This window comes from Anguilla rostrata, chromosome 4 (genome assembly GCF_018555375.3).
Source record: "Anguilla rostrata isolate EN2019 chromosome 4, ASM1855537v3, whole genome shotgun sequence".
In the NCBI taxonomy this organism is placed as follows: Eukaryota; Metazoa; Chordata; class Actinopteri; order Anguilliformes; family Anguillidae; genus Anguilla; species Anguilla rostrata.
In genome coordinates this window covers 20,242,340-20,264,886 of record NC_057936.1, presented here as the reverse complement: position 1 = coordinate 20,264,886, position 22,547 = coordinate 20,242,340, and the positions used below count along the sequence as shown (strand labels likewise).

The 22,547-nt window shown below is 42.8% G+C and overlaps 3 protein-coding genes across 6 annotated transcripts; all 3 read left to right on the top strand.

Annotated features, from left to right (window-relative positions):
- The first annotated feature begins 396 nt into the window (after positions 1-396).
- Positions 397-3,319, top strand: thtpa (thiamine triphosphatase). The gene is made up of 4 exons (XM_064331243.1): positions 397-527; positions 907-995; positions 1,140-1,832; positions 2,090-3,319. Exons 2-4 carry the CDS (start codon positions 926-928, stop codon positions 2,188-2,190), a joined length of 864 nt encoding a protein of 287 aa, XP_064187313.1. The 5' UTR covers positions 397-527; positions 907-925; the 3' UTR covers positions 2,191-3,319.
- dcaf11 (ddb1 and cul4 associated factor 11) lies at positions 2,122-17,203 on the top strand. 4 transcript variants are annotated; one of them, XM_064331238.1, is made up of 15 exons: positions 2,122-2,141; positions 7,544-7,757; positions 8,155-8,282; positions 8,406-8,524; positions 10,449-10,513; positions 11,039-11,139; positions 11,321-11,467; positions 11,857-11,911; positions 12,256-12,324; positions 13,070-13,127; positions 13,553-13,738; positions 14,742-14,895; positions 15,244-15,396; positions 15,711-15,817; positions 16,276-17,203. In XM_064331238.1, the coding sequence occupies exons 2-15, from the start codon at positions 7,579-7,581 to the stop codon at positions 16,384-16,386; spliced, it is 1,632 nt and encodes a 543-aa protein (XP_064187308.1). In that variant the 5' UTR covers positions 2,122-2,141; positions 7,544-7,578; the 3' UTR covers positions 16,387-17,203. The 4 variants fall into 4 exon arrangements, with proteins under 4 accessions (XP_064187308.1, XP_064187307.1, XP_064187309.1 ...); XM_064331237.1 differs by lacking the exon at positions 2,122-2,141 and adding an exon at positions 6,455-6,680; XM_064331239.1 differs by lacking the exon at positions 2,122-2,141 and adding an exon at positions 6,734-7,100.
- Positions 17,204-17,343: 140 nt separating this feature from the next.
- Positions 17,344-22,207, top strand: LOC135252768 (fat storage-inducing transmembrane protein 1-like). The gene is made up of 2 exons (XM_064331244.1): positions 17,344-20,966; positions 21,329-22,207. The coding sequence occupies exons 1-2, from the start codon at positions 20,788-20,790 to the stop codon at positions 22,005-22,007; spliced, it is 858 nt and encodes a 285-aa protein (XP_064187314.1). The 5' UTR covers positions 17,344-20,787; the 3' UTR covers positions 22,008-22,207.
- The last annotated feature ends 340 nt before the right edge of the window (positions 22,208-22,547 follow it).

The following is a 22,547-nucleotide window of genomic DNA, read 5'->3' as shown; positions in this document are numbered from 1 at the left end:
TTTTGTATTGCAATTGATTTAATCTGTGCATAATCAATTAAAAAGCCAAATTGCATGGTTGTTACCAGACTTATGTTTTGACAGGTTTTCGGACAGGTTAGTTCAGTTTCTACATTCATATTTACAATTATAACATTTCGAGCCCACTGGGCAAATGAAGCGAGCATTTAATAGAAGGATATCAAATTCGGGTGTTTTTAAAATCGTTCCGGCGACGTTGCATCAAAAGTTATTTAGCGCATTTTGAACGGAGCATTTAATAGACCAGGATATCAAATGTTGAGGTGTTTTAACATCTTATGTTACCGGACGACGTTGCATGCAAAAGTTAGTTTATGTCCGGCACGCTGTCAAAGTTTATTGGGTCGACACTAAAATCCCAGAATGCAGCATGTTAGCGGTACATCTAGTATGTTACGTATCTATAGCTGTAAATCGAGAGTGTTGCTGTCCGTGCCACGCCTGTCGAAATTGATTTTATTTTCAAAATAAAGAACGGGGCAACGAAGTCAACTAATCTTTTCTAGGTATGTATTTTATTTTCCCAAATAAGGTGTATCATATACTTTAATATAATGTTAATTTAATGTATTAGTTGTCTCAGATAAACTGTGTAATACGAGTTACATAAATGCTATCTAGCGTTAACTATAACTTAACTCGTCGGCAAATAGACAGTTTCACAACGATATTTACCTACGAGCTAACAAGCTAGCTAGTATATATTGGAAATGTCATCCAAGAATAAGGAAATTAAGAGAACAAATATAGCTAACTGTTAGTTGTCGGAGAAAGTGGTGCAGATACGTCTTTTGATTATTTAAACATACCTGCCAAGTTAATATGGTGATAGCACCTCCGTCACTTTGAATTTCAATGGGACATGTTCTTGACATTGTCATTTAGGTGCGATACTGAAGACACGATGAGTGTGGAAGTGGAGAGAAAATTTGTGTGTGACCCAGACATCAAGAACAAATTAAGAGATATTGGAGGTGTGTCCAGATGTAGAACTCTGTTAGAATATAATAGTTTATAACTTTTTAAAAAATACTCCTTTCTAGTCTCATTACTTTTCAGTGTGGTCTTAATATACAGGGAGATATTCTTATTTTGTCTCTCCGACCCTCCCTCAACAGCTGTATGTGTTGGCCAGTGCCGATTTCAAGATCAGTATTTTGACTCTCCAGACTTCAGTCTAACACTGAACGATGTGTGGCTGCGTTGTCGCCAAGGATGCTGGGAACTCAAATGTCCTGCAGTGGAGAAGATGCAAGGATGGGAGGAGGATCAGGCGGAAAGATTGTGCACTAGATACCGAGAGATAACCATTCTGCCTGAGATTATAGCAAAAGTGAGAGAGGTTATGAAAGAGAAATGTGAAGAACAAAATGGGCTGATCAATCCATTGGCTGAGAAAGAATACAAAGAAAGCGACATACAAGGTCCAAAAGAGGAAAAAGGAAGGCCAGAGACCAGCAGGGAAATTGACCAGAAAAACCCAGTTACCAGTCTTGACGAAAAACCCTTAAACCCACGAGCCGATGTTGAAAAGTGCATGGCAGCAGGGATTGAACATTCCAACCAGTGCTGTGCAGAAAGTAGCAGTGACCTATCCTGGTTGAGGGAAATGAACCTGGCACCCTTTGCTAAGTTCACTACTGAGCGATGCTCTTTCTCTCTTACTGAGGAGGGTGAAGAGGGTGGGATTCATGTGGATCTTGACCAGGCTGACTTTGGGTATTGTGTTGGAGAGATAGAGGTTCTGGTCCCAGATGGAAAAGAGGTCCAGTCTGCACTGCACAAAATACAGAGGACTGCTGAAAGGCTGGGTGAGCAAAGCATTTGATTGGTCCGTGCCCATGGGAATCATATCCTCAGAGGCGTTGTATCCATGTTCTTTTCTATATGATTTCCCTCTTGAGCTCAATCTCGATATTGTTTCACTATCTTTATGAAAGAGATTGGGTTCATGTTCCTTTGTGTGCACAAGAAAAATGTGTGTGTTCTGTTTATTTATTTTTTGTATTATTTATTGTTTGTGGTTTAGGAATTGTTTACATCTCTCTCTTTCCCACACTTTCTATAGGTCTGGCTGGCGATCAGAGGGTGAAAGGAAAAATGGATGTTTATTTGCAGAGGTATTGCCCAGAGCACTATTCAAAGTTGCTAAGGGCTCATGTACTGTAAGAGACTAGAATGTGTCAGCATTTTAATTCCCTATACAATATAGATTGAAAAAAGGAAATTTATTTATTTCAAATAGATACTTAAATTGGATATTTCTCTTCTTAAAACACCTATTTATTGTCAGTAATAATCCATACATCATACTGTCAAAACAGTGTAATTATTAAGGAATTATTATTAATAATTATTAAGAAAAGTATATATATCATATCAGATTAGCCATGTATAGTGACATTACTCTGATAGTGTTTTCTTTTCGTAATCCTGTGCAAGGTTTTTCCTGCATTGAAACGTCTTAGGCGGGCTGCCTAAGTGTTTTTTTCAAGCCAGCTAAGCCACCTACACTCTCAGAAAAAAAAGTGGTTAAAAAGGTACTAACACTTGCCGTTCGGGTGGTACCCTATTAGAACATAAAATTGTTCCCATAGCCAGTAATGCATAATCAATTTCTACCATTTTTCCTTGTGAAAGGTACTCATCAGTACCCAAATAGAACAGTATTGTACTTTCAGGGTACATTTAGGAAATTTGTTCCTTAAATGACAAAAATGTACCTCCCCTTTGCCTTTATTTTGGTTAACAATAATAAACATTATGTACGAACATTTCATAAATTGGGCCACAGGTATGTCTCCACCCTGTGACCTGTACAGATTTTAAACTTGTATTTCAATGGCTATCTTCCAAGAGTCCCCATAGGCACTTTAACTGCACAGTCAAGTGACTAATCATACAATTGAGTTTCTAATTGAGCCATTTATATAAACGATTAGTTGATCTAATATGGGGAGAGTCAGGGTGTAAAGTGAACATGGACCTTTAAATGTCCTGAAAAGCATGTCTTTGAGCCAGTGGTCTTCCCTCTTGGTCCTGGAGAGCTGCAGGGTCTGCTCACTTTTGTTGTTGCTCAGCACTTGAGCAGCACAGCAATTGATCAGTTAAAGTAGTTGATTTGCACATAGTTAATTCGGGTTACCTGGTTTTTTGGGTCTGAATCAGTCTCTGATCTACAGGAAAAAACAAAAACCAGCAGACTATGTGGCTCTCCAGGACCAGGATTGAGTATCACTGCAGTAAAAAGAAAAATAAATCCATATAAAGCAGGTTATTGTTTTAACCCAGCTCCAAGACCTCAGCTAAGGTCTCATTTATCAGAGCTGGTGCAGCACAGAGTCACACTGATTCTATATCAGATCCTTGCAAGACTCTAGTGTTGATTAGCAGATAGGTGTGTAATCTGTGGACAAGCTGCCACACGGCCTCGATATTGAGCCTGAAAAGGGCTTGATGAGACCGTGTTAGTAATTATTAATTAGAATGATTTATTACCATTTTGTTCAAATTAAATGTTATATAACTGCTCTCATTTTTTATTTAAACATGGTACTCTGCGGCATTTAAAAATACTGTAGCATGTCCACGGTACTGAGTAATCAAACTGAATTTAACACTGAATTTAACATGTGAGTGTCACTTGTAAACATTGCATGTCAATCACACTTTTATCAATTTAGATTACTGAGATGGTTCAGATGGGATAATTGTTTGAGAAGTGGCTTGAAAAAGAGGCTATCATGACCTCTAGCTGGTGGAGGACTGAAGTAACATGGCCCTACTTATGAAACATCGGTTTGCCTAAAAATTAACATTTTACATGAATATATGGTTGTAATATTGCATTCAATTGATGTTTTCTGGAATTAGCATAACACTAATTTAAAAATTAAATTGCATATGCAGTGACTTGCAGAGTGGATTCATAAATAGTTAACACAGCCAGCCAAAATTTTTTTCATGAGTTATTTTTCCCCACTTAGTTTTATCTGAGTCACTTTAGGGACCTTTAAATCATCATGGTCTATATTTACAATGCAGATGGTTTCACAGACACTGATTAAGCATAGTCTTGGACTGAATTGCTATTTTTCTATGGAGAATCTCCATTCAAAATAGAATTCAGCCTAGGACTAGGCTTAATCTGTGTCTCTGAAACTGGTGGAGTGACCTCCCCACATCAGCCAGAACAGCACAAACAATTCCTGCCTCTTGTCACCGATGGAAGAGTCATCAAATCATACCTTGGCTTCTCACCCCTCCCCCAAACCCCTTCTAGTTCTTCTGCCAACAGCTAGACTACTGCAGCTGTGATTAATTACCATCGATTGCACTCCTAATTTGTTACATTGTTTATTGATATTCTTTCGCATTGCAGTCTTATTTTGCTTGCTGTGTTTTCTTATTGGTTAGTCCTCTATTTTCCCTAACAGGCTTTACTAGTTTATAGTCGGGGCCTAGGTTTCCGCATTTGTCACTCTGGACATGAATGTCTGCCTGAAATGTAATCTGGAGCCAGCAAACACAGTATAAATAAATAAAATAAAGCTGGGATAATGCATACAAGGAGACACCTCGTCAACCCATAGACTGACTACTTCTCCCAGCACACCTGCCAGAGGGATTAACTGCAGGACAACCATTTAATAGCTCTGTATCATGGTAATCTTCTCACTGAAATCCTGACAGGCTTATGCATTTCCAAAATATTGACATAAAACTTAATAGCCTAGAAGCCAATACTGTAGGTAGAAATTGTGTAAATATGTGATGCACCTAACTGAGTTCAGAATTGACTAATATGACTACATATTGGCCACATATGGTATGTTGCCATATAAATCATAGCCAGCTCAGTAGAGTTATGAAGGCAAAAAATACTAATTTGAATGTTTGTGTTTGCTAATATGGATATTTATTAGCAAACCTAATGATGTATTATTTTCTGGCAAAAGTAGAGTAGTTTAGTAAAAAAAAAAGTTTAGTAAAATAGCTTTTAGTCAATCTTATGTGGATAATTTAATGAATCTGACTGTACAAAGGGAGGGGTGTAATTTAAAAGTAGCTGCTTTAGTGCCCACTAGATGTCCTTGTTTCTTCCTTGTTCTAATTAAGGTTACAACAACCACAATAGTGCAACAACCACTATAATAAAAGGTAGTATCGGTTTTGACTGTTTTATCCTTTTCATAAAGGAATAAAACTCACATATTGCCCCACTCAGGGGATGTGAGGGTTCAGCCAATTAGGGCTCTGCGTTTCATCACAATCTAACGACACCCACTGGTCGATTGGGCGTCATTGGACTGCAGGTTACAGCTGCATGATGGTCTTCCTCCGACTCCACTCTATGTGAGCTTAACTGTAGTCTGCCACATGAAGAAGAAGCAGCTGATGACACCATTTGATGTCTACACTCTTCTGAGCTGGCAATGGGGTTAGCCATGAATCCTGCTGCTGTTGCAAATAACTAATTTAACATTCCACATTTGGGTGAGAGTTAGATTTGTAGGCTACAGCCCCACTTAGGGTGCCAAATTTATAGAAGTAAAATTTGTTTTATTAACAAATTACCCAATACACCACCACAGGAATATGGTGCTTCCTAGCACCTGATCTGTGGCACACCACCATTCTAGTGGCATATAAGAGGGGCAACAGTGGTTAGCATTGTTAACCTTTATAAGAGGTGCTGTGGTGCAGGAAAAAGAAAAGCTTATGAAATAAAAATTAAACTTAAACTTTTTTGATCTTGGAACCAATATGAAATTTGAACAGGTGGCATAAATGTGGTAAGCAATGGTGGATGTTGCAAGGTTTGAACTTTTATGTAAATATTGTAAAAAAATTGTACTTTATATAAAATACAAGTGGTCTTTCATATAAAGGAAGACTTGGACATTTTCATTGATCAGCTTTCATTGATTTAGCTGCTACTTTCTATAATATTATGGGGAAACTAGTTAACTTATTTTTTAAATGTCTTGTCAGTTCTCTTTCAAGATTACACTTCTAACAGTTCACAATTTCCACCTTGTACGTTGATGTATGGTGCTGTTGTTTTGTTGGGGGGGGGGGGGGGGTGTTATGTTGTGTGTAGCATTGCATGTAGTGTCCAAATCAAATAAAAATAACTGAACAAAAATGCCTGTGCCATGTCCAAAATTAGCCTACTTCACAACAAAGAATGTTGGTGAAAAGTGGAATGTTGTAATAAAATTTGACAGCCCATATTCTTATGAGCACAAGCACAAATCAAACTTAAATAAGGATTTAAAATAGGATTATGTTTTGGATTTAAATCAGGGACCTTACTCGGGTCGAATCAGGATGATACTATTTGAATGAATTGTGTACAGCTCTAACTGGAACACGGGTGGTTTTCGCTTCCACCCTACAGAAAGACCACTTTCGTTTGACGGAGGCGAGTCATGTGACAGAGAATAGGGGAATGAACTCGGAGCATGTAAACAGTGCAGACTGCGGCCTATTAGAAAACATCTTGCCCGTGAAAACTGCTGGTCTCACAATGATTATAACATTCTTCATATGCTGACGCCTGATAACATAAATATATAATCGCACAGTCTAGAAGACATCTGCGAATTGCGGTGCTCGAAAGAACTGCCAAAACGCCTAATTAACAAGCTAACACGGTAGGTAACGTTAGCTAGCTTGCAAACTAATGTTAGGTCACAGGTAGTGACAGCACTAAGTTAGCTAGCTAGGTAACTTGCAAGACTAGCATTACGTTAGCTTGATAATCCTGCCTTTAAACAATTTTCTCAATTTCCTTGGTTTCCTCTCTTGACATGTTAACGGACATTACCGTTACAGTTACTAACGACATTAGCTATCTCAATATTTTAAAGCCAGTTTGCAAGTTTACGTCGTTACACATGGACTTTAGCCTTCGTTAACGTTAGCTAGTTGGTGTGCTATCAGTCCTGTCGAACAGCTAACAGTCAGCTAACGATAAATGATCCAAGCCGAAAGTGGGTCAGTTCAACGTGGTTCCGAATAAAACGTTCAAAAAGCAGATGCAAACAAGACTGAGGTTCAGGTCTCTGTCTTATGTAAGTGAATTAGTGTTATCTAACGAGCTAGTCTAGCCAACGTTAGCGCGACCTGTCTTCTCATGAATTTCTATACGAATACCGAATGTGTGTTATTTTAGGATGTAGTTTGTGATGTTGGCGTAGTTAGACTAATTTTGTTATGGATCTGCTAGCTAGTCTAGCTACGTTAGACTACTGTAGAATAGTGGCTAGTACTATTTTAGTAATACTAGGGGTACAGCCGACGTGCTCTTGTGAGCCAGCATCATCCACGCTGAAATATTTTTCATGGTTAGCTCGCTGTTATTTAAAAATGTTGTCAGTTTGTATTAGCTGATTTTATGTCAGCTAACGTTAAATTAACGTAGCTTGGTTTAACGTCAGTATGGGCACATATTTTCTCTGTTGATAAAATGTTTTGTGTGTGTGTTTGTTTGTTTGTTTTTTTGCTGCCTTTATAGCTGGCTAGCAAACATTTTTATTAGGCTCTCAGTCTATGGGCTCTCAGTCCAGTTCTGGGATGTCCGGTCGGGGCTCCAGCGGCAACCCAGACCAGTCGGAACCGGAAGAAACAAATCAGAACACTAACCAGCGAAGCCGCAGACAGACAGAGGGACAGTCAACAGCAGAAGAGGACGTTGATCTAGCTCAAGTGCTGGCGTACTTACTGAGGAGGTAAGTGAGGACAAGATATTGTAAAAGTATGCCCTCCTTTTGTATTGTCAGATTGCACAATGATGATGTTGCATTGCACCTTTACGCATTCATTGCACTGAACTGTTTTAACTGTTTTAACACACACATGGTATAACACTAGCATTAGATGGTCAGGGCTTTTATACAGTGGATGAATTAATCTGGTGATTCAATCTGTTATGTCATGAGTTCTGTGTAGTTTATGAGTTGAAGACTCAAATTCTGGTGGTAAAATGTTTGGTATGCCTTTGGCATAGCAGTTGCTGAAAGATTTGGGCCTCTTAACAAATGTTTTTAAATTTGACTTTGAAATTTATGGTTTAAGAGCGCTACTTAGTGGTTTTATAATCGTCTCTCTCCTTCATTGTGATTGGAGGGGCCAGGTGCGGCTGGTCCATGGAAGCGGGGTAACAGGTCTACAGCTTGTCCAGTCATATTCCGACTCGGACGATGACAGCGACGGGGCCTGGGAGAGCCGTCTAAGAGACCGCTATAACCCCCCTGGTAACTTATACGTCCCATTTCTTTGGGAGATTTGTATTTTTGTGTACTGGTGAAAAAGTGGAGGTGTAGTTGTGTTTGACAGAATGTCCTTTGATAGTATGTTCAAAATGCCTTGTCTGTCAGTGGACTTGCAACCTGACACTCATGATGTGGACCAGAGTGAAATCCGGACTCAGATCCTACTGGCCACTGCTTCCTCGGGCAAAGAGCTTGCACAGAGTTTCCCCCTTATGCTGAGACAGGTGAGATGTCCCACTCTGTTACAATGGGTGATACGTGTGTTTGACTGACGGCTCACCTTCTGGGCTGCCGTTACAGTACATTGCCCTCCAAAAGTATGGGAACAGTGGGGTGAAATTAGTTATTTTTGCGATATGCTTAAGACATTTGGATATAAGATCAAAAGATGAATACGAGACATAGACAGTCAGCTTTTATCTCATAGTATTCACATGCGTGTGTTTAACCATTTTACAGAAGCCGCTGTTTTTGTGTTGAACCCCACCCCCCTTTTCAATTGTGTAAAATTAAGTTAACATGAGCTTAAAGGTAAATCAAAGCAATAAAGTTTAATATTTGGTTGTATAGCCCTTAAATGCAATAAGTGTATCAGGTCTACTACCCGTTGACATCACTAGTCGTCTGGTATCTTATTTCAAAGTGACTTTCCAGGTCTTCACTGCGGTCACGTTCAGTTGATTTGTGCTTTGTGGGGTTTGTGTCTTCATCCTCCTCTTCAGCAAGTGAAATGCATGCACGTTTGCATTTAAATCAGGTGACTGACTTGGCCAGTCCCAAACCTTTTCCACTTTTTCCCCCAAAGATGAATGCTTTAGCTGCATAGGCAGTGTGTTTAGGGTCATTGTCTGACTGCAGGATAGGTGAAACTCTGACCGATGAGGTTGGAGAAATTTTTTTTTTTTACAGAGCCAGACAAAAAAATGTGTGTACACTTCTGAATTGATCCTACTACTGCCATCCTCTATTACATCATCAATAAAGACAACTGGGCCTGTTCCGGAAGCAGGCATACATGCCCAACCATTACCCCACCTCCTCCATATTTCACAGCTGAGGAGTGCTTTGGATCATGGACTGTTCCCTCCTTTCTCCGCGCTTTTGGCTTTCTGTCATTTTGGTAAAGGTTTATTTTGGTCTTACCTGCCCGCAAAACTTTGTTCCAGAACACTTCTGGCTCGTCTGTATTTCATGATGAATTCTAATCTGGCCTTTCTATTCTTGCTGCTAACGAGAGGCGTCTTGCAGTGTAGCTTCTATAATTCTGCTCTCAAAGTCTTCTGCATACGGTGGCTTGGGATATTTTTACCGCTGTCACTGACCATTGTTTTAGGGTTTTACTTAACAGCTCTTACGATTCATCTGTCATCAACTGCAGTTGTCTTCCTTGGCTGACCTGTACAGTATTTTTTTCTGAATACACCAGTGATTTCTTTCTTTTTCAAGACTTTTCAAACAGCTGTACTTGATATACTCACTTTCTGTGCTATCCTTCTTAATGAATTCTTCAGAGTTGTTTTTCAACTATTATTAATCTTCTGGTCTTCATGATGGTGTTTGGCTTCTGACTCCAAATGCAATCTCCACAGGTGAAAACAAAGAATAAAACCAAGGCTAGACACTCACTGCTATTGTATGTGTGAACAATCCATGCAAAAGGAAACACCTGAGCAACAGTTAACACCTGTCATTTATCCATTAACTTACTTTTGCACAGCTGAAAATGGGAGGACTCGACAAAAAAACAGCCGTTTCAGTAAAATGGTAAAAAGTACACGTTAGTGCCATGAAATAAAAGCTGATTATCTGTACTTTTCGACTTATATTCATCTTTTGATCTCAAATACAGATGCCTTCAGTATAAAGCAAAAATAACAAATTTCACTCTACTGTTCCCATTCTTTTGGAGGGCACTGTACTTAGCTTTTTGCCTTCACTGATGCAGAAGAGAAACTAGAATGGCAACTCCTCAAATGGCAGCTCAGTTTCTGCTGCCTGTAGCCTAATGTTCCAAGGGCATCCGCTATACTTTGGCGCTCTATTGTGATTGGAAGATGAAAAGGCAGTGCAGCAGATCCCCTCCTACCTTGACTGAGGGAGATGCATCTCGTGTCCTCCGGTGACTGTGATGTTGTTGTGTTGTCTCAGAGGGAACGGGGCCGGTGTCAAGGCTCCAGTTTCTCACATGGAGAGTGCAGTCGCATTTGCTCACAGTAAGTAACGCTCAGGAAATACACTGCACACTCACTGAAGGATATGTTACCACTGAAAAGGTAATGTGAGCGGAGGGGATGCTAATTGCCATGCTCCCTAAGCAGCAGTGACGGAGTCTATGTGGTTATGCTTTGTGTTGTATGTAATTTAATTGGAGAATTACACAACGGTGTAGATACGCATTTTTTTCTAATTGAAAAAAAAATACTTTTCTTCATGAGGAAAATAAGTGATACAGGCTGTGCTTGCAGTTAAGCACTGCCAGTTATAAATCTTCACTTTTCAGATATTAGCAGAATTATGTAGTCGTGGTGTATTGTGCTAGTTTAGTCCTTAATTTCAATAGCAAAGAAACTGAATGATAAAAAATGAACGATTTCAATGGCCTGTTTGCTTTATTTGGATAATACAACACGCTTACTTTGCATTAAAGTCCCTAATATGGATAGGGTTATTCTGAACTGGGTGATCCAGGTCATGCCTGCTTAACTCACCACTGATGTCATAGCAATATGCCTTCCCAGTTTCCTGCCCAACCACGTGGCCCACCAGGACACGTATCAGCAGAAAGCATTCTGCGGGGTCTACAGCGATGATGGCGACACCTTCCTGTCAGCGTGCCAGGGTGACTACTTACTTTGCAATGGGGGAAACGGTCACATGCGTAAGCAGACTGTACGGGTGACCCTGTTTCTGCAGTCTGCTTACGCCTGTGCTAATTACTGAACTACTTGGAATATTACCTTTTTTTTCGGTGGGGAAAAGGAAGGATTTGACGTCACCCTCCTGCGCTGTTTGTCCTCCAGACCAGAACATCCGCGTGTACGACACCAGCAGGGGGCGCTTCGCCCTGAAGCGCACGGTGAAGGCGAGGGACGTCGGCTGGAGCGTGCTGGACGTCTGCTTCTCCCCTGACTCCCGCTCTGTGCTCTATTCCAGCTGGTCTGACTACAGTAAGAAAACACAGACCTTCCTGCTGGTCTGAGTCTTCCAGTCTAAAGGAGATGAGTTGTCACTGGCAGGCTTTGCACTCATTATAGCTGAAATGATATTTCAGTATGTTTCCTACACCCCTAGTATGTGTGTGTGTGTATTTACCCATTTCCATGTATTCATGTAATGATGTCTACAAAGTATATAGTGCTGTAAAGTATTTAAGTTTTTATAACACTTAAGGTTGTTTGCTGCTTGTATGAGTTTGAGACTTTGCACTGTCTTCGGCTTTTCAAGAAGGAAAGGAAACTTGAAGCTTATCCAGCTGATATTGCACTTACCTGTAGCTGTGGCGTCTTGTTTTCTGCATTCTGATTTGTGTTTCCCGTTCTTTTCCCTTCCTCTCTAGTTCATGTCTGCAGTGTCGATGGAGACAGTGAAACCCACACCGCTCTAGACCTGAAGTTAGTGTTACCATAATAGTTTTTACAGCCAGGTAATGGCGAGCCTACTACGGTTTTAAAATGAATGAGTTTATAAATGAGAATGAAGATGATGTATTATGTGGGAAAAATATAAACTTAATTAGTGACTCTGTTTTACAGCATTTATTTGGCCAATTGCATGCGTTCGTCCCCGTAGCATTTGTTTATCATGTGGCATTCATCGTTTTCCCAGAACGGAAATGCCACGTCACCTGATCTGAGCATTTTACTTATGAGCTTGATGTCACAGCATGGAATGTATTTTGGCCGTGAGGAATTCGATTCATATGAACTCAGAGGACTTTGCCTGATTCCTCTCGCAGCCCAGACGAGCGGAGGTTCTGCGTCTTCTCTCTTGCGGCATCGACTGATGGCAAAGAGATCCTTGGGGGGTGAGTGGGCCTGTGACTCTTCAGCTCTCTTTGAATGGAACAGGCCTGGCCAGTCCTGTTCCTGGTTATCGTCCTCTAGTTTTTCATCTCAACCCTAATTTGACACAAATGATTGTATTAATTAATTAGCAGCTGAACAAGTTGTCTGGCTGTTGAACAAGGTGTGCTTTGTTAGGGTTGGAGTGAAAACCTGTAGGATGGTAAATCTCCAGGAACAGGGTTGGGCCGCCCTGGTATAGACGTATCAACCAGTATTTTTTCGCTGATAGCCCCTGGGTTTTGTTTTAATATTGATAAAGATAATTTGCCAGGAAGAGCTGATAAAAATGCAGCGTGCATTGTTCAATCTGAAAGGTACAGCATAAGACAAAAACTTCCGTTTGTTGACAAGATAGTCTGTTTTTTTTTTTGGAAAGTGTATTATTTATAAGTTTTTTTTTTCTGTGTAGTAGTCTTGAAATGGTTTTCCACTTTAAGAACAAATGGCATGCACTCTTTTTTTTTTTTTTTTTTTACAAACAATGCGGAGCTAAGCTCCCCCAGAAATGTAGCTACGATGTGCTGAAAAACCTTCCCTCTGCTGGGAAATTGATACTGACAAATTCATAATGGGCTACACTTACTGAGGTTGCCAAAAAATGTCAATAAATACCACAAGGGTCTCAAAAGTGGTCCTGTTTTATGTTCGTGGCCGTGGCGGTGTCTCTGTTCTGCTGCCAGTACGCATCTTTTTTCTCTCCCACAGCGCAAACGACGGCTGCCTCTACGTCTTCGACCGCGAGCAAAACAAGAGAACGCTCAAGGTCGGTCTTTGCGCGTTCGCCGCCACCTTTCTGTTGGTGCCGGCGCTGACGCTGCGTCCAATCGCTCGCGCTCTCGTCCGGCAGCCGGCACGCCCTCAGCCCCACACCTCCTCTTGTCTTGCGGGCTCTTTGTCCTGTGCTGTGCCCATTAAGAGCGTCTGACTCATCAGGTCCTCTTCTCCGCTCCCTCTGTCACTCGGCCTCTTTATGCAGATTAAGTTTCACCGGAGTGATGCGATGATACATTTGCCCTTCTCTCTCTCAGCGCTCTGTTTGTCTGCATTGCAGCAGTTGGACTGCGCTCTGTTTATTTATGGTTACCTGTCTGAGGTCAATAATAACTCTGGATGGTTGAGATTTATTGTAGGTTTGTGATGTAATTATCTGACTCCCTCTGCCCACACGCCTCGCCCCCCCGCCCTCAGATCGACGCTCACGAGGACGACGTGAACGCGGTGGCCTTCGCCGACGGCTCGTCCCAGCTGCTGTTCTCCGGCAGCGACGACGCCCTGTGCAAAGTGTGGGACCGCCGGACGCTGCGGGAGGACCGGCCGCAGCCCGTGGGCCAGCTGGCCGGGCACCGGGACGGCATCACCTTCATACACAGCAAAGTAAGTGCCCCACCCCCACTCCCAGCCCCGGCCCCGCCCCTCTGAAGCTCCCCATAGGGCAGCGCTGCCGGATTGATGGGTCTGGAAATGACACCGTCTGTGAGAGCTCTCTGTTTGTATGTCGGAGCTCGACACGCTCAGCTGCCCGTGGGGCATCCTTCCAGGGATTTCTGTAAACTTTGGATCGGTTTCACCCGTAACAAAACAAGAGACTCACAGGCCCTCAGAAGACATACCGAGAAGTGCTTAGTCAGTGCGTTTATGAATGCTGTTCCTTCGTGTGGATGAGGAAATGAGTCTGTAACATGAAGCAGATATTGATAGCATGCTTGCGAGTGTAAGTCTACAGGTGAAACCTTGGTTGACATTACTTTAAATGGCTACACTTATGTCTCATTGTCTCTCACAACAGAAAACAGTGGAGTCCTGATGTGAACAATATAAGAGTAGCATTTCTGGCTGATGCAGTGTCCTTTGATACATTCTGTAATGGCTCTAACACACGGATGCCCATACTATGGCCTTTCCTTTGGCCTTCAGAAAGCCTGGTAATTTGAAATTAAACAACTTACCTAATTAAATCAGGGCTGCCCAACCCTGTTCCTGGAGATGTACCGTCCTGGAGGTTTTCATTTTTAACCCTACTTTGATGCCTGATTCTACTAATTAGCAGCTAAACAAGATCTCTTGCTGTTGAATGAGGTGTGCTTTCTTAGGGTTGCAGTGAAAACCTGCAGGACGTTAGATCTCCAGGAACAGGGTTTGGCAGCCCTGAATTAAGCAAAAATGTAAAAAGAATGGGGAACTATAATAGTTTTGCCTGCTGGATATTGCTTATGTAAAGACTTGGCCCACTAAGCTCAAAACTTTGAGCATGCCTGTTCTAGTACACTGCTGCAGTGCTTAGTTAAAAACCCTCTGAGATTTGTTGAGTCCCTTCCTCTATTCCTCTCATAGTTTAACTGAGATCCATTGAGTCCCCTCCTCTCTTGTCCTCCGGCAGGGCGACGCACGCTATCTCATCAGCAATTCCAAGGACCAGACCATCAAGCTGTGGGACGTGAGGAAGTTCTCCCCGAAGGAGGGGCTGGCGGCCACCAGGCTGGCCGTCACCCAGCAGAACTGGGACTACCGATGGCAGCAGGTCCCCCAGAGAGGTGCGGCCATGAGGAAGGGTGGGGGGGGGGGGGACTGTGAGGTAGTGCCCTGTTCTCCACCAGCAGTTCTGCTTCTCCGTCGCAGGGAAATGCTTTTGTCAATGATCCAGCGACACCCACCTTTTCACCCAGTTTATTTTCATATCCAGTGCTTTGAGGGCCCCTAAGCAGGATTTGATGCTCCCAACCCCACATTATAGAAAAATATATATATTTAAATAATTAGGGGGCCCCCTGGTGGTCTCGGGGCCCTAAGCAGCCGCTCATTGGGTAGGGTGGCTCTGTTGATATCTGTTAATGATGTCATATTCAGGGTTTGAACCCTCATCTCCTCCCTCTTCTCCACAGCTCTGAAGAAGCACAAGTTGACGGGGGACACCTCGGTGATGACGTACCGCGGTCACGGTGTCCAGCACACGCTCATTCGCTGCCGCTTCTCCCCTGCGTTCAGCACCGGCCAGAAGTTCATCTACACCGGCTGTTCCACGGGGAAAATCGTCAGTGAGTCTGCGTGTGTGTCTGTGTGTGTGTGTGCGTGTGTGTGTGTGTGTTTGAGTGTGCTTGAATGTGTTTTTGTGTGTGTGTGTGTGTGTATGGTCTTTATAGTATGTGTGTTTTTGTGTGTGTGTTTGTGTGTACGGTATTTATGTGTGTGTGTGTGTGTTTGAGTGTGTATTGTTTGTGTGTGTGTGTGTCTTTGAGTGTGTGTTCAAGTGTGTATGGTGTGTGTGTGTGTGTGTGTTGAATTGCATGGTGTCAAAATATGCTGATGTACGGTGAATGGTGCGTAAGTCTCACTCTGCTTTTCTCTTCAGTCTATGACGTGCTGACAGGCAGTGTGGTTTCCAAACTGTCTGACCACGATGCCTGTGTGAGAGACGTCAGCTGGCACCCCTACCAGGACAACATGATTAGCAGCTCTGTGAGTGTGTTTCTCTGTCTCTATCCTCATGCATCTCTCTCTCTCCTGCTACCACTGCCACCAAGCTTGTATCTGTGTCCCATTTTGTGTCTCTGTCCTTCTGTGTCACTTTGGGTCTTTCACTCAGCGACCGCATTCCAATCACTGTCTCATCTACCCACTGTGTGTGTGTGTCTAAATGGATATGTGTAGTTTATAAATATGCTAAACATGTGTGCATGTGTGTGCGCGTGTGTCTGTGTGTGTGTGTGCGTGCACATATGTGTCTGTCTGTGTTTGCGGGTACGCATGTGTATGCGTGCGTGTGTCTGTACGTGTGAGTGTGTCTGTCTGTGTGCGTGCGTGTATGTGTCTGTATGCGTGCGTGTGTCTGCATGTGTGCGTGTGTCTGTGTGTGCGTGCGTGTCTGTGTGTGCATGCGTGTGCACCTGTATGTGTGTCTGTGCGCGTGCTCTCAGTGGGACGGAGCCGTGAGGCTGTGGGTGCACAGGCAGACTCACCCGCTGGATGAGGACAGGGAGCGCGAGCGTGCCCCCGTCGCGCCGGGAGAACCGAAGGAGGGGAAGTAACCGCGGCCTCCCGCGCCGTGGGATCCGCGGGAGGAGCAGCAGAGCGGGGGAGGAGCCAGCGGCTAGAGCAGAAACCTTATCAGTCTGCTCCGGGCGTTCGCGCCATGATTGCGAAAGGGTTTTATTCCCACTTTCAGGTGTGTTTTTGCCTTTGCAAAAAGCCATTTTATGTCTCCAACTGCAAAACCACAGAAACCTGCAGTGTAATTGTGTTTAAGATAAAGAAGAGGGACTTTTTATTAATCCTCCGCTTAAAGAAAAAACTATAGCTCTTTGGCTTGGCCTGAACTGATTTATATAATACAATTAAAACCATGTACAAAGTGCTTCCTCCAAGAGCGCTTACTGACAATGGTTTTTCTAAACCTAAAAGTGTAAATAGATGCAAAGCAGTGAGAAAATGACTACCTGCAATATCTTTTAAGTTGCTTTTTGATAAAAGCTTCAGCAAAGTAATTTGTTTAAAATTTAGGAACTTGGAAATTTGACTGTGTATACAGAAAAAAAAATATTCCAAATGTAATTTTTATGCTTAATACTTTATTCACCTTAACTTCCAGCCCATTAGATGAAAAGAAGAAAAAACTTATTTTGTAAACAAATGTACACATTTTCTGATTTAAAGATGTCAATGGCTGTCGGTGTGTGTTGAAGAAACGTGTGCATACATGGTCACGGTGAAGGGTCTGGTAATGTGTGTGCATATGCGTGCGTAGGCGTGTATGCAGTTTTGAATGTGTTCTGTACGTCAGTGTCTGTTTCACTTGCATTACCCATGTTTTACCATAATAATAAACAATTACAGTATGTAAATGTACCATTTTCACTCTTTTGCTTGCTGTTTCATTCAAAGAACATTACACTGAGCCAATGTATTCGATGTCCCTGCAACATGGGTTAGAGGGATAAATGGCAGAACGGACGTTTGTTAATAAAGTTTTGGCTACATGAGATCATCTCATGAAGCATCTTACCAACAAGTACACTTGCTGCTATTTAGCTACACCTATATTTAGTATCTTACTGGTAGGCCAAGTGAATTTAAATGGACCTACCCTCAATGCTTTGAGAACAAGATTGACTGTAACCAACCATGGAAACTGGGGACCTCAAATTCCTGCGTTGAAAAGCTGCAGTGCCTGCTGGTGTACTTCTTTGCTTAATTCAAGTCACTGATTGGTTAAGTAACTGCACACATTGTTGCCAAGGTGTACAGTGACTGCTGTTGAAAGAAAACCAGAAAAACCAGGAGAAACTGCAGTTCAGGGAGTTCTAAATAGTACCTGCCTTCTTGGTTTAAAAAGAATCGCTTGGGAGAAACAGTTCATGTGTATAATACTGAAGTCACCATTGCCATAATAGTGTGCTAGTCTTACTAGAGAGCTAATGTTTCTGGCTAATGTCACTGCTTTGAGAGGCCCCTATATTGAAAACAATGAACAATGTGTGTTTCCTGAAGAGGCAAATTTGTCCATCGCTCCTCTGCTAAACCAAAACCAAATTGGACCTATCATTTCTGCTCCTGGCCGGATCCTGTCCTGATGCTGGTGAAGTAACTGTCCTGTCCAATGAATGTGGAGGGGCCTCTGCACTGTTTGGTCCCTGATCAGCAGCTTATGACAGCTTCTCTCCACAGCAGCCCGACAGAATGGACTCCTGGGACACGTATTGGCTTTCCAAAGCCGCAGTAGGCTAGCTCTAGGTAATGGCCCTGTGACGTGTAGGGAATGTACTCTGAAATTTTTTTACATACTCATTTTTTTAATTTGGCATGTCCAGTCCCACCCAAATTTGGAATGTACAATCCAATTTCACGCTTCACGAAAGCAGCTCAATCACCGTCCAAGCCCTCAAGCTAGCAGCAAGGGCCAGCTCTGTGCGGGAAGTGGAGGGGCTAAGCTGGTTCAAATGCATATCCAGCAGAGCACCATAGAAATGGGAAGCTGCACAGTGAAAACAAGGTGCACAACTGATTCAGGAACGGCTTCCTCCAGTCAATGACAAAAAGAATCAACTGGAAAGCATGGTTGTGAGCCAAACTAAGGGTGTTACAGTGGCCTGACTACAGAGTAACAGAGGCTGCAAACACCAGGCATGGAACGACAGTGCTGCCTGCATGAAATACAAACAAGGCTAAGGTTACCTCTGACAGTTGTTTCTGGCACATTACAGCCGCTTGCTGAAAATCCCCCTGCTTAGTCAGGGGGCGCCCTCTTTGTGGGTTAATGTGGGTAATGAGGATTGGGATGGGATTTGGGGGAGGAACAGAAGCATACATGCATGTGGTAGAGAAAGGACATTTTAAAAATGAGGTTTTCTGCACTAGGACAGACGAAGGTGGGGGACGGGGTGGTATTGGATTTGGAGGAATTCAGGTTTTACATAAGGACATTACGAATACACAGAAAGAGTAGAAACTGTCCCAGACATAAATTTGGAATAACTAGGTTAAGAAATGGGAGGAGACTGGATATTGCGTGGTAAATGCAACTTCCATTTGTGAACAAGCACTCAGCAATGTAGATGCACTAAAGTGAAAAGACTGGCAACAAGGGGGACAATGATATAATGTAAATACTGATAAAATAGGGCAACACAAGAAAGGAATGGGAAAGAGACTGGGAAGGCCCACTGATTGACAGAAACAGGCTTTCATAACAACAGCTGAGTCTAGTAATGAAGATAACAGTAGAGGGACGTAACAGCTAAAAATAGAAAAAAATATTTGTTTATTCAGTAGCCCATTTGTCACTAATCAGTTTGTACTGCAGACTACTACATTGTAATACATGACATTCCTTGTGGCGTAATTTCATAGGCAAATATAGTTCAGCAATGGCTACAATAATTAACAGATTCAACGCTGTGTGATTGCTAGTGTGGTATAGACTTAAAACTATTGGACTAGGATGCTGCTGTATTTTCAGTAGAATACTAACATTGTGTGTCTGAAATACACAATTCTCCCACCTGAAACTAGTTTTTCATGTCTTTCCAGAAAAGGGTTTCTGCCTAAATGTTTAAAAACAGCCAGATAATTACAACACAGCTATTTGAGCAGGCTTTGTGTAATTCATAGTGCAAGGAACAATAGTCTCCTTAAAGTCCAAGTAAATGAAAAACACTGTTATACTAGGCTAATGTAGCATATTCCCCAAACCATTCTGCTGTGGCAGAATCACATTGCTCAGAGCGGTACAGAATTTGAGAAACAACTGAAACTGAATATTTCTCGTATATTTACATGCACTGAAACAAAAGCTTCTGTTTATGTGCAAGAATTAGGGTTTTAAAGGTTCTAGCCCCTCTGGAGTGGCAATCCAGATAAGTCCTGAGCTAGTCCTTTTAATAACCCAGTTACACATTTAGAAACACGGAGGAGGACACACTGCAGTGAAGGTCACTGTTTATTAGTTCACATCTGTGCCACATGTGACAATGTTGGTTCAGTTAAATGCAATACAATGTAATATAGTGTGAGCCTGCTAAGGTTAGCATTGCCAATTTAGCTGTAACCTTTTCCCATTGTGCACTACTGAAGATTAAGGGGGTGTAGTACTGCATGCCAAACATTCTTGACATTTTTAAACTGTGGCCTACACACTGCTAGAAAAATCATGCATGCACATACCTTATTTAATATTAACTTTAATCTTTGATACATAAACTTGCACATCTTTAGGCAGCCATATAGTTGTTGAGGGGTTCTGTGATAATGTCATAAGAGAAATATAGTATGGCAAAATGTTTTCTGTAACTTCCCATTTAAGGAGAGGGGTTGGATATGAGGGGGAGGGGTTTCCACTCCCCTGTTGTTTGAAAGGTGACAAGGCTGCAGAGAGAGGAGAGAGGCAGAAATGAGGGGGTGTTTCTTTGGACAAACAGATGGAGTGACAAACAGCACTATGAATTAAGGATGACATGAGAAAGAAAAGGGGTGGAAAGACCAGAGCAATAGGAAGGAGGAAAACCGATGATGTCATAAACAGGACCTTGAGAATCCGGGAAGCAAACGCAAACATGTGGAGGCACTGGTGTGTTTCTGGGCCATTGCATGGAATTGCATGACTTCGTCACTGGGGTTTGGCGTTGACTGCAGGATCACGAAAGACCAGGATCACTACAATATTGGATCAGTCAATCGATGGCATTCTAGCTCAAGAAGATTATACCAGCATTGGATTGCTTCATTGCTAGATCACCAGTGGACTGAAGCGTGTTAATAATAAATCGTTGGCATCCATTTTTCATCATATACAATTAAATATCCCAAGAGTAATATTGCATTTTTTTTACTTGACACTCCTGGACGGTGAACTAACTTAATTACTGGAGCGGTGAACCAGACTTATACAGTTTTTTATTAATTTCCTGTCAGTGACACATACATTTCAGATCAGGATGTTCCTTAACTCCGTTTTAGTTGCGGTGACTAACCTCGCAGCTGGACTACTTGGCAATGCTTCTTTCCGGCGACACTTTCACCTGGTGCTCTCAGGTTTGGTTCTGTTTGGCCCTGCCCTGAGTCTTTGGGTCTCACAGTACAGCATTTTTGCAAACAAGAGCCACTACCTATACAGGTGAGGACAGTTTATATTCTATGATGTCATAATTGTGTATGCCACCCTTAGACTAGTGCACACATGAATACGTTTTGTAAAATTGCCAGACTGCTAAACTGTAACTTTCTGTTGATTCTCTTGAATTTCATTTGACAAAGTATCTATCAGACTGTTACTAACTTAAGCGCAGATTGGTGTTGACCTGCCATATATAGATGTGTAGTATGAATCTTTTTCTCTTTTGAAACCTTGAGTGTGGTGGTTGTTTTTCAAAATATTTTAAAATGCTTCTGCTTCGTTGTTGATGGAATCCATTTGATGCAAAAGCTTGCTCAATAAATTCCATTTCAAAATTCAAAAGACTCTCTCTTCCCCTCCAGGAAGTTTCTGCGCTCCGGCTGGGGCTGGACCTGCATCTTCGTGGGCTCCTTCGTCTTCCTCCTCTACTTCTCCGTGCAGCGGTCCCTCGCTCTCTCGCTGCGGCACCTCTCCCGGCTGGCCACGGCAGGCCTGCTGTGGGTGGGCTTTCGGCGGGCGCTGTCTCTCCTGGAGAATGCGACGGGGAGCTGCTACAAGCCCCTCAGCGCCTCTGTGGGTGGGCAGCTGCCACAAGGCCTCACCGGGGGCGGGGCAGGGCAGCCCCTGCTGCTGCTGCTGCGGGAGGGGGAGACCAAGACCAGTTGCCTGAAATCGGGCATGTTGTGGCGCGGGTACGAGGTCTCCGAGGACGCCTTCCTGCTCTGCCTGTGCTGCCTGCTGCTGGCAGAGGAGACGGCCGTGTTCGGGCCCTACCTGGCCCTGGGCGGGGTCTCCGGGGCCCCGTTGAGGCTGCTCTTCCTGTTCTGCGTCTTCCTCCTGGGCCTCTGGGTCTTCCTGCTGCTCTGCCTCTTGGCCCACTTCCCGCAGTTCCCCACCCAGCTGCTGGGGGGCGCTCTGGGGTGCCTGGGATGGAGGAGCCTATACCAGGGGTGGTACCGCCTGGGACCGAGTTGGTACTGCCCTGGGCGGCCTGGGGTGGGGTTGCTGACCACAGCTGGGAAACCGCGACAGAACACTTAAAGACGATTGGATAAACCAACACTCAAACCTTAAGACAGAAGTAATAAAGGAGGTGTGTTATCCCAGCTTTCTAGGGAAATCCCAGTTTAATAATGCTACTGGGGAAACAACATCAGTTCACCTAACCTCAAGTGGCAGCCCTACAGCATAAAGTTCAAGGTCATGGGGTCAGGGATTGTTACGGAGGAACATGTGAAAAAGACATGGTTGAGAAGCTACATAAGTCAGGTGAAACCACCAGTCGTAGACTATGATCTGTGTAAAAAGCTTGTTCACCTTTGTGATTAACTGATTTTGTATTTACATTATCATAGAACTGAACCATTTCAATTACAGCTGCATGCTATTGCACTATTTTCTATGTTATGCCTGAACACGCTGTATCTATATTTGTACACATTTCTGAAATGAAATAAAACCAGTAAAAAATAGCAGACTCTGTATCCTATTTATATTCATACATATTTACTTATGGAATTCAGGAATGGTACCTCACACAAGGGTAAAACAGTTTTTCAACCAAGGATTCAATGAATCATG

Excerpts from the sequence above, each read along its gene's own strand:
- LOC135252768 (XM_064331244.1), top strand. The coding sequence starts at position 20,788 with ATGTTCCTTAACTCCGTTTTAGTTGCGGTGACTAACCTCGCAGCTGGA. Across the intron at positions 20,967-21,328 it reads AAGAGCCACTACCTATACAG|GAAGTTTCTGCGCTCCGGCT; the intron begins GTGAGGACAGTT and ends CTTCCCCTCCAG.
- thtpa (XM_064331243.1), top strand. The coding sequence starts at position 926 with ATGAGTGTGGAAGTGGAGAGAAAATTTGTGTGTGACCCAGACATCAAG. Across the intron at positions 996-1,139 it reads CAAATTAAGAGATATTGGAG|CTGTATGTGTTGGCCAGTGC; the intron begins GTGTGTCCAGAT and ends CTCCCTCAACAG. Across the intron at positions 1,833-2,089 it reads GAGGACTGCTGAAAGGCTGG|GTCTGGCTGGCGATCAGAGG; the intron begins GTGAGCAAAGCA and ends CACTTTCTATAG.
- dcaf11 (XM_064331238.1), top strand. The coding sequence starts at position 7,579 with ATGGGCTCTCAGTCCAGTTCTGGGATGTCCGGTCGGGGCTCCAGCGGC. Across the intron at positions 8,525-10,448 it reads TCCCCCTTATGCTGAGACAG|AGGGAACGGGGCCGGTGTCA; the intron begins GTGAGATGTCCC and ends GTGTTGTCTCAG. Across the intron at positions 14,896-15,243 it reads GCAGCAGGTCCCCCAGAGAG|CTCTGAAGAAGCACAAGTTG; the intron begins GTGCGGCCATGA and ends TCTTCTCCACAG.